At 38.9% G+C, this 13,526-nt stretch overlaps 1 protein-coding gene and 1 long non-coding RNA gene across 2 annotated transcripts in view; one reads left to right on the forward strand and one right to left on the reverse strand.

Annotated features, from left to right (window-relative positions):
- The window catches only part of LOC105355188 (uncharacterized), a 35,802-nt gene that overhangs the window by 10,811 nt on the left and 11,465 nt on the right, over positions 1-13,526 (forward strand). The gene's annotated exons all lie outside the window — the stretch shown is intronic.
- The window catches only part of adamts6 (ADAM metallopeptidase with thrombospondin type 1 motif, 6), a 76,853-nt gene continuing 63,498 nt past the window's right edge, over positions 172-13,526 (reverse strand). Inside the window, exons 21-25 of the mRNA XM_004074493.5 lie at positions 13,038-13,167; positions 11,124-11,328; positions 10,841-11,017; positions 5,563-5,719; positions 172-3,707 (exon numbers count right to left, since the gene is read on the reverse strand). Coding sequence (XP_004074541.1) covers positions 3,598-3,707; positions 5,563-5,719; positions 10,841-11,017; positions 11,124-11,328; positions 13,038-13,167 — 779 coding nt within the window. The 3' untranslated portion in view covers positions 172-3,597. The remainder of the gene's footprint in view (positions 3,708-5,562; positions 5,720-10,840; positions 11,018-11,123; positions 11,329-13,037; positions 13,168-13,526) is intronic.

The following is a 13,526-nucleotide window of genomic DNA, read 5'->3' on the forward strand; positions in this document are numbered from 1 at the left end:
ATAAACTGATCCAAGTTCAATGAAAGGACAAAGGTATGTCTCTTTTAAAGTCAGCTTTTGTCAGGTTTTAGATAGGAAATGCTTCATTATACATAGTTAGAAATGCCCAGTTTAAAAAAAAAAAACAACTACAATCTAAAGTGGAAGGAAATGAATCCACAACACCGTCACTTTGAAGGCTGCACCTTTTATTTGATCTACCTTAAAATGTTGGTGAAGGACTGCATCAATGCAATCTTCTAAGTTTCAGTTTGCATGCTGTGAAATAAATGTACAAGTGAGACAAGGCAATAAATTAGCATATAATTAACATCTGGAATCAAATATTTGTAGCAGTTTACCCACATTAATACTGACTATAAAATATATGAAATTAATCACGTGTTTCATTTATCTTGCACTTTTAAAGTACAGGTACAAGCAATGCAACATTCAAACATCCAAGTTCACAGCAATGAGTACAAGTTGGATTAAGTTAACGTCTCTAAAGGCTCCTTATCCCACTGCCAGTAGATGAGTTCAGTTGATTCCAAATGCTTCTCCAATAAAATCTCTTGTCACGCACCATGTGGCTACAAAAAGGTAGCAGCAGCAAAATTAGAACGTAGTTGTCAACAGCTTCAATGAAATCCTTTTCGGCTCCTGTGAAGTCTCTCCCAAAGCCCCTGCACCAGCAGAAATGCCCGTTGGGTAAAAGGGAAATCTGGGGAAATGTCTATTTTGGTGCTTGCACAAACAACAAGACAAGATTTACATTAACAAAATTCCCAGTGTGAGGTATAAAAAGATTCAAACAAAACATCAACATGACCAGCATTTATAAGCAAAGATATTGGCAAGTATAACATTTCATATTGTTTGGATCCAGCCTCACTTTCAAGCATACTGAAGAAGGTCTCAATGAAAGCACCCACTTGGTAGCACCAGAAGGCTGGGAAGGCCGTAACCCTGGAAGCGGAGCATGAGGAGCAGGGGAGGTAAACACAGCACTCGATGGAAAAAGAAAAACATGAAAGGGAAAGCTCCACCAAGTGATCTGTTTTTGTTCTTTTTAAAGGGAGACACCGGTGTAAGAGGAAACTTTGAAAAATTTCATTTGTGACGACAATGCCAGGATTGGTTGCCTAGCAACACCAAGGATGGGTGAAAAAAATAGCCTAACATTTTGAGAAGTGTTAAACTTTCTTTAACAGCATAGTCTAAAATAAAGAACAGATTCGGGATTTAAAGAGTTTGGTAACAGTTTTGAATATTGCTCAAAATATGGCCTGCATTAGCTAAATCCAACTTCAGCAGCTTAAAGAGTTTGAAGACAGTTTGTTTGGTTTGGGTGGAAAAACTGTCCAACAAGGTCCTTTTACTGCACAACGCTAAAGATGTGGAGACGCACTATATACATTAGCATGAAGAGTCTTTGCTAGACAGCTTCTAATTAGATAATAGTGGATGTTTGCACTGGTTCCTATGTAACATATTAATGTGATGTAGAAGCAGGACACTAAAAATTTATCTTGAACCATTGAAGCCTGTATTTATTTCCAGCTTTGAAAATAAAAATCCCTTATTTTTTTGCCTTTTTAAAAGAGTCTAAGAGGTAAGTTTGAGGCTAAATATTTTTGATAAATATTTTCATCAAACATCATCAAGGGGCTAAAAATCTAATCAAAACATCACAAATCAATGTTTCATTTTTAAATTCTATGATATTGTGTCAGAAATAATACTTATACTTCAATGCAGATCTCAGCTAGTAGCATACTAGTAATTTTCTGTACCGATGGTGAGCTTGATTTAAGTTTTCTGTTTTCTTGATCATGTTGGCGCTCAGTAACCTTAAGAAAGTTGGAAAGCACAATAGTAGGGGCACAGGATATAACACGTGATATGTATATCATGCTAAATGAGCATGTCTGCCAGTAATTGATGCAGATGTTGTTCTGCTTTCACTTTAAGGCCACAGCGGCTGATCTGCACCTGCACCAAACTGTAACGTGACTGCCATATGGAGGTATTTTGATAACCTGGAAGCAGACGTCAAACTTGCTGTAATGCTTGTAAAGCAGCATGGATGTGTGGTGGGGTGAAACAGCATTTATTTAACACTAAAAATCTTTATTAACTATAAAATAGGAGACGTTGTTATGTCTGTGCTTGGCCAACGTGCACTTGAACACATCAAAAACCCAAATAATGCAACGGTATTAAAAAATTGATTTCACATCTTTTTAACGTCAAGACTGAATAAGTAAATTAAATGAATTTAGTGACGGGCACAGGTGCAGATAGCAAACAGAGCAACATAAACCCAGTTAACATTTTGTACCCAACAATTAGAAATAGTACTTGTCTTTTTTTTAAAATATAGCTGTGATACCAAACAAATTGCCATGTAGAGATTCTGGACTGGTTTGCTTATAAAGCATCTAACCAAATATATAATTTAGGATGGTTAATAAAACTCTGTTTGGTGATCTGACCAAACAAGAATAACCTTGATTTTGTTTTTGTTTTTTTGAGAAAACAATATTTAAATCCTGCAGAAAGGACGATCTGTCTAGGAATTAGTGCATTAAATGTTGTGCTAATGTTCTGAAAGTTAAAGAGACGTTTGGACCATTTCACTGACTGGGCTGGTTTTCCTTATAGCATTGTAGTACTTATGACATTAGATGGTAATGTCATTTACTTTTTTTGACATTAAAAAAAACCAAAAAGAAAACGTAGGTAGGAAAAATAAGAAATGTGGCAGAACAGGACCATAATTAGGTGAATCTTATGGTCTTAAGTGGCAAGGCACTGTCCAACAATTTGATTAAAAGTCCAGGGGTGAAATCAATCTTAACTGTGAGTGAACCAAGGCGCCTCTTTGGGGGGAAAAAAATCAATGATCCTCCTAAAACTGTGTTTTATAATCCTGGATTTACATCACATGTAGTAAAAATGTATTTTACAGTACACAATAATGTCTGGAATTAGTCACATTACATTCCTTTTCATGACAGTAGGCTACTATCTGACAGAAGCAACAGGCGGCAATAATTCTGCTCTGTTTGGAATCGTACAATAAATATACAGTACACCGATGGGGATTTCTCTGTCGTTTTCAAGGTGAACTGGCAACATATTTACAAGAAAAAGTGCACTGATGCCAAATGTCAGCCTGCCAATAGCACCATCACACTCTCTCAAAGACGGGAGTCCGACTTGTTCATCTGCCCTTTCCCCTTTTTTAGCATCCTCTGTGAGAGGTGTGTCCAGCACTTTGGATTTAAAAACATGGAGAAAGCCTAACATTTAAAATTATTATTATAATAAAATAACATTACCAACATATAATTTTCTGAATTCCACTTCACAGAAGTGAAAATAAAATAAAGCAATGTTCGTGTCAGCGCTTAAGGCTGAGCAGTGGTTTGGATTCCACCGTAATGAAGAGCAGGAGAGTCGGGTTTGATGACGAGAAAAATCCGTGTTTCTCTTTTTCTTTCCTCCACCAGTCATTGCCGGTTTGCTTTATTAGCTTGCACCATTTTCGTCTTTCACCAGCGTGTAGCAATCCACCTATTGTTTTTTTGTTTGGTTCGAGCGCTCCAAGGGTCAATGACCCTGACAAGTCTTGCAGCACATCTGTCTGAAGTATGCACGACTGCAGAACTTGAACTTTAAAACCAGCGGGCAATAAGCCACTTTGTTGACATCTTTGCATTCTGTGAAAAGGGAGGAAAGAAACATGGATGAAGAATGAGGAATTTTAAAAACATTTCTTCGTCCTTCAGCTTTTACATTCAAGCCAATGAGCTCAGAGCAAAGTTTCAGTAAAAGTAAAACTAAGAAACATTTTGAAGCTGAAGATACAGTGAATGAATATGACATCCAGGGAAGCTAAAACAACAACCTTATTAGCTACAGTTGAACACTAACCTTCATATGGAATTGCATTCGATTTTGGGTGTCAGAGGAAAACCATTTATTGTCTTTCAGGCCTGTCTTTAAAAAGTCTTCTAGATGCAAAAAAATGTTACAGTTATAAATACTTGAATAGCCATTGTGGTTAAACTCTGATCGCAGGTCGTCTTCAGTCATTGTTTACCCTTTAACACAGAAACTTTAGCTCCAGTGTTTGAACTACCGTAATCATTATTCAATAATTCACTCAATTAATGTAATTCCAAAGGATTGTGCTGTTGTGAAAGGCAGCTTTGAACTGATATGTAATACTTTATGGTTAAAAAGTGTATAACGGGACCAAGGAACACTTTACAAACACAGTGTTGCATATTGGTGCAAAGCCGCTCAGAATCTGTTGGAGTGGTATTAATGGCGCAAAGGGTCAAAGAGTCACAGTAGTTTGAGGAGTGTGTGTTATTTTGCTGTCGCCAGCAACAGCTCCAGTGTTAAAGGGTTAAATCCACAGTAAATGAATTACATAATTGGAATACAAATTAAGCATATTTTTGTAAATGGTAAATGGCGTATACTTATATAGTGCTTTCTACCTTCCTACGAAGGCCCAAAGCACTTTATAATCACAGTCCCAGTCACTTATGCACACACACATTCACACACTGGCGGCGGCTCCGCTGACGAACACTGGCGCCAACCCCCCACCACAGGCAAGGTGGGGTTCAGTGTCTTGCCCAAGGACACTTTGACACATGGGCGTGCAAGGCGGGAATCGAACCTGCAATTTTATGATCATTGGGTCGACCACCCTACCGCTGCACCACGGCCGCCATATTTTTGTCAAAAAATAATAATTAAAGTAGTTTGAACTTTTAAGAAAGTAAACACAAAAGAGAAACTTGAAGTTTCATGGAATGTCTTTAGAATATTGGTAGTAGTTTTTAAGTATTTTAAAGAATTAGGTCAAGTTGTAAAAAAAAAAAAAACTGTTATCACTGGATGGTATAACAACCACACACAACACATGAAGATAATTCAACGTGCTACATGAGGGCTGGACCCTCTCCCTAGAGCCTCTACAGAACCAAACTCTGCAGCTATACTTGGACACGGACACTAAGACTCAGACGATTCCTGGCCTGGCTCACTCGCTGGGCTCCCTGCCATCCCTATGTTACACACACACACTCTCTTAAACTGTTGCTGGATGCTGGACAGGCAGTTCTCTAAATGCCTTATCACGATCAGAGTGTCTTCCCTTATTAGGCCTTGGGTCCTGTGTGCACAGAGCCAAATGAAACGAGACATTGCCTCACTGCTATTCGTAAAGGAATAATTAGCCTGCAGCTAATCCCATTAACCAGCCTGTAAACGCTGCTCACGTTTTCCATTCAGACTAATCAAAAGACCCCTCTTTGTGCATCTGAATGGCCATCCATCATGTGTAAGAGTATATGGAGGCTTGGGTTGTTTTACATTTCAGCAGAAGCCAACCTCACTGGAAAGATTCATGCTGCTGGCAAAGTGTTGAGGTGTGTGTCATTCAAATGTGTTCAGGTCTTATTGGAACTGTGAAGATGTATATTGATGATACACAAAGATCACCTATCTATGTGAAAACCCCACTGGTCACTTGAACAATACATTTGTTTATCCTACCATCGCCATTGGAGATTGGTGTGGAGTTGCATTTGCTTTCACATTGCTGCATGGTGGCTGGTCGTAGCGACTCTGGACACTCATTGGAGAGCTGTCCGGTGTAGGACAGACAGGTCACAGTTCTCATCTGCTGGCCCAGGCCACAATGTGCTGAACACTGGAACACAAACACCAGAGCACAACATCTTTATTCAGGACTGTGTGTGAATGTAAATTACATAAATAAACAGTCGTCTTTCCTTCGTGACCCTGTGCGCTGAAGCCATTCACACACCAAGACACATACTCAGACATTCTGTTGTAATCCTTGCACACACAATTAATTCAACCAACCAATCAGTGGGTCACAAGAGTCAGAGTGACCTTCCTGAACTGATTCCGCTCAATGTCTGGTATTGAAAAATGTTTCATCTATTTATTTATTTTTTTCTATCTTGGCGTTTCTGGGCTAACAGTGTCCTAAATGTAAGTCATTTTGTATAGATATTGAAAGCTTAATGTAATAACTGGTATTTTTCTGATGGGAAGCAAAGTAAAAAAAATTCTTGCAGTCATCTTGTGGGGTTGGCTGGGAACTCTCCCTCCTTCTTTTTACATTCATCATAAACACTCACTTGAGCACAGGTGTTAGCTCACCTTTGCTCAAATATTTTGCGTGATTGAATGAACTATTTCACACTAGTTGGTTTGAAGGCATAACAGTATTTGTGTTGTGTACATGTTGACATGTGAACATTTTTGTTGCCAACAGGTGTGTTTATAACATTTGAGTGTGTGTGAGGACAGACCCCGCCCTTATAGACCTGTATTACATCTGAACCTCACCGTAATGATTATAACCATCCAGAAACTTGTTGCTTTATGCTGCTTCATGGTTTTACCCCCCCCCCCCTTCTATAATCACCCTTCTACACCCCCCCCCCCCGTCTCTAACATCCCTCTCTCTTCTTCCCTCCTATCCTTTTCCGTCCGGTCCAACACCAATGATTTTCAAATATGATTAAAATGAATCGTTTGGCCTCGATTAGAAAACAGGTCTATGCAGACATACCTCTGGTTTGTCAGAAGATTCATAACCCCTGTTGTTAAAGTAAAATATGTCCAACACAAGAGGCCTTCAGCCCTCATCTGTTGGACAGGACAAGTTAGAAAAAAATCTTTTTCTTTAAATTTCTGATAAAGGGATAGTTTAAAATACATTAATCTAGGATGTCTTATTCTCACATTTGCCTCTTGTTAGTACAAACATAGTTAAATTATTTGAGAGATTGGGTGGCTCAATTGGCTGCATGTATGACTGGCACATAAAAAACCAGGGTTTGTTTCCCAGGAGGCGAGATGAGCTTCATCCAGTGTGGGTCTTTGGGCGTACCACTACCTATTTAGCCACAATGGGTCCCAATTCTGGGACCCCCTGTCCCAACCCCCAACCCGGATAAAATTCAGGGTTGTTTCAGAAAAGGCAACCGGCATAAAAATATTTGCCAAACAACCTGTGCAAATCAAGCTGCTTCGCTGTGGTGACCCCTAAAGGAATATGCCAAAGGGTGAACAACAACGTAGTTTAAATATTTAGCAACTACCCATTAAATTATCTAAAGTCTTGCACTTTTTCACTAATTTTCTCAGTTTCAATTTCAATTTTTTCATGGCCATGAATATTGGAAATTGAAAAAGTTGCTGCTTAAGTGTTTATAACAGCAAATTGCACATAATAACTTTTGTGTCATTCTCAAAACATTTGGCCATGACTGTACATACAAAGCACAATAGTTGGTGAAATGTATTGCATGCACGTCCAACAGAGTGCAGACCTAATAGCAATAAGTATAAAAAATGACAAAAGTTTAGGTGACTAAGTATGAAAAGACATTTCAATAAACTGTATGACTATATAGACTACCATACAATATAAACAGCAATGACTGTGTTATGGTCACAATGTGTAAAGTGTCCATGTGCTGCTTTGTGTTTAAAAAGTATAACGATACTATGCAGAGATTGCGTAGATGTCAGTTTTTTATACATCCATTACAAATACTGACTAATTTGAGAGATAATTTCTTAAAAGATCAAATAAAATAAAATATTCACCTGGAAATTTAGAGCACCAACAAGTTCTTAGAGATATCTTCAAAACGTGAACTAATGGCTTTTTGTTGGCAACAGTAGCTTCCATTTGAAGACATACTGCGAGGAAGTTAGGTAGTGACAATTCTGAATCACACATAATGTGGCCACAATAGAAATGAACATCTAGTGAAATGTGGCTGTTAGACTAAGCTCCACAGAACTATCACTCAGGACTGGAAAGATTGGAGACAAGTGTAAAAAACTGAAAATCTGATGTGGGCGAGTATTTTCGGACATGGATATGTGTTCAGTGCAAATTAGCAAGTCTTATGTAACACAAATGTTGTTCAGTTTACTGAAAAAAATATATCTGTACATATTTTTTGATTTTGTGTATTTATCAAAGTCACAAACGTGTTGTGCCAAGCATATAGGTCAGCTATAATTTGCTGCTTTTAACAATGGATGACAAACGATGATCTAACTCAAACTAAAAATTATTACTTAGTCTAATCATTTATTGGGACCATCTACAGAAATATTAAAAGAAAAAAAAATCTTCTTCTTTGTCCTACAATTGACCTGAACTCCAGCAGTGGGTTGTCCTAATTAAAACAAGCTGCATCCAACTGTTAGGCATGCAGTTACTCTTGGCTTGATCGTACTTAGATAACACTATTTACAGATTTATTACAGAATTCAGATGTGCTTTGGCCTTTCCTTTAAATTTGTAAAAAATCTGCCAGTTGTAATAAAAATCGAGGATTTGTTTTTCCAATTAAACTCCTTTGCAAAAAGAAACAAAAAGCAATAAAACCCAGCTTTGAAGTACCAAACCTGTGAAGATGGATCCATTTGAGCTGATGTTAGACACAGAGAGAAATACACACCTGTCAGCCATCACCATGTGTTCAACAATTTTCTCTCGCCTTCAAAAATCCTGTCGGATCAAAGAACTTGCATGTCATCTCTTGCTAATTTGTGAGTCTTTATTAGCGCTCGCCCTGACAGATGGGATGCATGAATAGTGTGACTTAAGCGGGATTTGAACTGCAACCTTTTGGCCTTGGAGTCCATAGTCTCAGTAGCTGACAACAATGTTCCCTTTCTGATGCTGCGATGGGCTAGCCAGCAGAGAGGGGGAAGCTTGTAATTACAGCCAAAACAGGAGAAGAAATGTGGATGGATTGAGTGGAGTGTGCATTAACTCACAAAAGCACACCAGCTGTTGCTCAAAGAGCTCCTGACCTCAGCTTGTGACAAGGCTGTCCTTTGATGGAGGTTATCAGTTCCGCCTGCTGTGTTTATAGCTGTTAGTGTTAGTGACTGAATTACTGATACAAATGTGTGATATAAGGAGATGCTCTCGCACTCTTGAGCTCCCACCTCTGACCTGAAAAGACATCAGAAACTGTCCTCTAAACATCTGAACAGTGTTTAAAATTCCACTTTTCAAAAAATAAATTATTAACAAATTCCAAAATAAAACAAGCCATACTTTTAGCAGTAACTTCTATCTATGACGCACAATCTGTTGGCATCATCTCCTCAAACATGAGTCAGCTGCTCTGTAAAGCACGAGTGGGGTAAGCCCAAGTATGCTACTCTGCTGCCTCTCTCAAAATTGTGTTCCTGGAAGTGACAGTCCTGGTTTGAGGCACAGATAAACTTCAAACAACCCGGGGGGGTTACTGCTGCTGATTACAGACTCCAGACAACTGTAACGAATGGACTTCGAACTCAGCATCTGAGGAAACACAGGCATCACAGGCTTTCTTGGAACTCACTTTCTGACATACAGGTGTACAATACACAAACTTGTGGTATTCGCATGCGTTTTTTTATATTCTTGAAAATTTTAAACTGTCCTTTTAAAGCACTTTTTTCCTTTTAAGTTTCCTTAGAGGTTAATAATTTGCTACTTGCCTTTGCCACACAACTCAAGTCATTCAGATTTATATCACTTAATTATGTTTTATATCTAAATGTTAAATTGCTATTCTAAATTTGAAATGTTAATCTTATTTGAAATGCTAAATTATACTTGTTTATGTCTATGAAGACTCTCATTCATCCAGGTTGGTTCCATTGTAGTAGGTTTAGGGGATGTCGTCTGGACTTGATTTTAAAGTTAGAAGACGTTTCACCTCTTATCCAAGAGGCTTTGTCAATTCTGCATTAGCTGGTCGAAGAGCTGGTATATATGCGCTCATGGGGGAGGAGTCAGACCTGAAACTGGATGGTATTGTCAACTTAGTCTACATGGTTTTGGTGTCGTTAAGAGTCCTTTATCCTCAGCTGGGGTTTGGGGAGCCAGTGACTCCCTCCCCAAACTGGTCATCTCTTTCAGCTATTAACTACCCAGGTGGAACTGGTTTGGTTTGTTTAGGTTTCAAAACACTGCCATAGATGGATGGAAGAATAAACCTGAGACCACCATTCTTATTAAGAGAAGGTTTATCCTTCTTGACAAAGATGGCTTCTTTCACTCCTCGCTCAAACCATCCTTTCTTTCTGGCTAGAATCTCCAGATGACATCCCCTAAACCTACTACAATTATACTTGTATATGTTATATTAGAATTAAAAAAGTAAATTATCAGTATAAAAGTAAACCAAGATATTAAATCCAAATCTTAATATCGAATTATCCTAAGTTTGATACGTCTTTGAATAAATGTATGAATGCTTATTGTATTGTTTTGTGCATTATTCCGTGATTACTTGAAATAAACCATTTCAAAACAAAATTTCAAAAATCAAATCAAACAAAAGTGTTGCCTTGTAACAGATATAGGTTTAGGATCAACATTTAGACATAATATTTAAAACTTTGACTTAAATGTATAATTTAAATGTATTATTTGGGTGTATATTCAAAATAATTCATTATTTTTGGAGACTACTTCACGTCATGGTGAGGAGACCCTGAATGATGGCGGAACCTCTCATTCTGGTTTTATGTGGGAGAAACTCTAGTATCGAGGGGTTCAGGGCCCTCTGCTAAAGGCCATTTGGTATTTTTTTTACCAGGGGGAGGCCCTGGGGAAGAACCTGGAGGCACTAAGTCTCCCAACTAACCTGGAAATACCTTGGGTCTCCCCAGTGAAACTACAAGAAGTTTTTTTTGAGAGAGGTCTGGGCATCTCTGCTTTAATTGCTGCTGTTCAATACCAAGATTGATAGTTAAAATGTATTTGACTTACTTGTCCCCAGTCACCAGGGATCCATCGAGGGGGGGGACACCGTCCTAAACTGCAGCGGATTCGGACTGGGGGTTTATTGTGGCTTGGACAGTGACTGGGTGGGAAGGTTTTAGTCATGTCGCTGCTCTTACACAAGGCGATGCGATGCTTGAAGCCTGGGCCACACTTAGGTGTGCACTACAATGTCAGATAAAATACATATATGTGTAATTAAACAGAAATAGATCAATTCTGCACAATGGTCTAAAAGTCACACCTATGCCTCCAGAGCATATTGTCTCACCTCAGACCATTCCAGCGTGACCCACTTAGGTGGGCAGGACTGGTTGTTGCAGGTCTCTCTTTCAATGGGTCGGTGAGTCAGACAGTGGGAGTCTTTCATGGTCTCTTCCTCAGCAGGCCCAATCTTCCTGGTGCACAGTACAGTCCTCGTCCTTATCCCTCCATCACAGGTCTTCCCACATTCAGACCAGTCGCCAATAAACCACCTAAATGAAAAGAACACCAAAGCTAAGAATCGTCTTCTAAAAGACCTCTAAAATCATCAATTGGCCAAACTAACAACATTTTTTAAACTGACCTGATTTATAGAAACATGACACCTGTCATCTTTTTTTCTCCTCAAAATACAAACATGATGTTAGATTAAGCTTATCATACCTCTGAAGTTTCATCTATTCATCTGAACCAGAGCCCCTTTGGCCCCTGGCTACGCATAGAGTTTCTTTCTATAAAATTATGAGCAGAACTGGGGACATAAGGCATCCCTGGAGGAGCCCAACATGCGCTGGACTGCGCTCAGCAGGCAGGGCTAAGACCCCAAATTTCTCAAGTATCAACCAAAGATCACCACAATGAACAAGATCCAACACGGCCTTTGAATCCACAAACAAATGTGTTTTGGAAGGAAAAACTCCCATAAACCTTTAAGCCCTTTGTGTAAGCTGTAGAGGCGATCCACTGCTCCATAAGTGGGACAAAACCCACACTGTTCCTCCTAAATCAGAGGTTTCCTTTGAATCCATTATCCCCCAAAGTGTTCCTTATTATTACAGGGTTGCCTTTCAACATTTTTCTTAAAGGTAAAAGTAAACAAATCGCAGTACATAAGTAGTAATACTCAATTGAGTAGTAATACGCAATAGCCTATGTCACTCCAATGCAAAGGCTATTTCCATTCAAAACAACAATCTTAATGTTGTTTTTACAAAATACATCAATATCATTAAACAATAGCTTATTAAACACATCAGCCAGTCTTATATTACATCATCTAAAGAAACGCTTTCAGAATGAACATGTTTAAACATCTGTGTCAGCTTTTACTAGCACAGCCCATAAAACCTTCGCCATTCTAAAACACCAGCGCCTACATGACCTGTTTTAGTCGGCCTTTTCTAATGTTACAGTTGTTTTTGGTTTTTTTTACATTAACAGACATAATTACTATCTGTAGCTGACTGGGCACACACATGCGCCTTAATCAAAATAGATGGGATACCGCGTGTCTGAGTACAGATGTGAAAATGAATTGCTCCAGACTGTAATCATAAGAAAACAAATTACCTTTGTTACAGTAAATTTGCAGCAGTGTCAGGTTTTTTTTTGGCTGAAATTCCTTTAACAGACACTTAAACACTCACTCTCAGACACTTATAATTATGATACTCTGAAACTAATCAAACTCATGCATTCAATCCTCTTTTTCCAGACATGTTTGAATTTAACCTAGCCACATGGCTCCTTGGAACAGGTTGTCTATGGACATTTGGCCATTAGGCCCATGTGCATATTCCACCTGCATATGTCATATTTGTTTCCCCTTGAGGAAAGGTGAAGACGCCAACACAATCAAACACAGGTGGTCATTTTCAAGGCTCTTATTTTTGGCAGGAATCAAACTGTAAAAATTGCTTACATATGAAGGCACAAATCACTTGTACTTTGTTTTGATATTTTCTTTCTAGTAAAATTTACACGTTGACCTTTTGGAAGGTAAATTCTTGTCTGCTTAGTTGTAATTTTGCTTTTTATGTTGCTGTACTCTTCTTTTTTTTTAAGTTAGCAGATAATTAAGTCCTGAAGTCATTACTTTTCTTTTGAAAGATACCGGTTGAGAGGAATTACATTTATCCATTCGAGAGTTAAATTTGCACTTAAGTCATCAACTCATACTGTAAGAATGAGGGTAACTCACTCTGGGGGACATGGCTCTGTGTTGCAGTCTCTCTGGTTCTCTGGGGGTTTGCTATCAGAATCACAGTAGCTGTTCTGCACCACTGAATTGTCATCAAACCTCTTGCACAGCACCTCCTGCTTCTGGGTACCTGCATAGTGGAGAAAAAAAAAAGAGATCCAGCAGCTGATCTCAAGCCTTTCAGGAACACGGAGGCCAGTCGACGCGCCAGCCGCTGTGTTTTCAGTCTGTAGGAGATCCAGACATGTAAATTCCTGATTCTATGCAGGATGTGTTGGCAAATCACTTTTACAGAGCAGGGAGCTCTTTACTTTGGCTTCTGCCAGACAGAGAGGGCTACCGTATCGGTGTCCCACCTCCCACTGTGTGTGTGAGTGCATGCATGTGTGTATAAGTTATACCAACTGAGACTGGGTCTGCTTGGGCCCTTAAGGGATGTATCCAGGAGCAGACTCGTCTGGCAGATGTAATGAGATATGGATATGTGTG

The sequence above is a fragment of the Oryzias latipes genome, chromosome 12 (genome assembly GCF_053564925.1).
Source record: "Oryzias latipes strain Hd-rR chromosome 12, Olatipes_Hd-rR_3.1".
NCBI classification, from domain to species: domain Eukaryota; kingdom Metazoa; phylum Chordata; class Actinopteri; order Beloniformes; family Adrianichthyidae; genus Oryzias; species Oryzias latipes.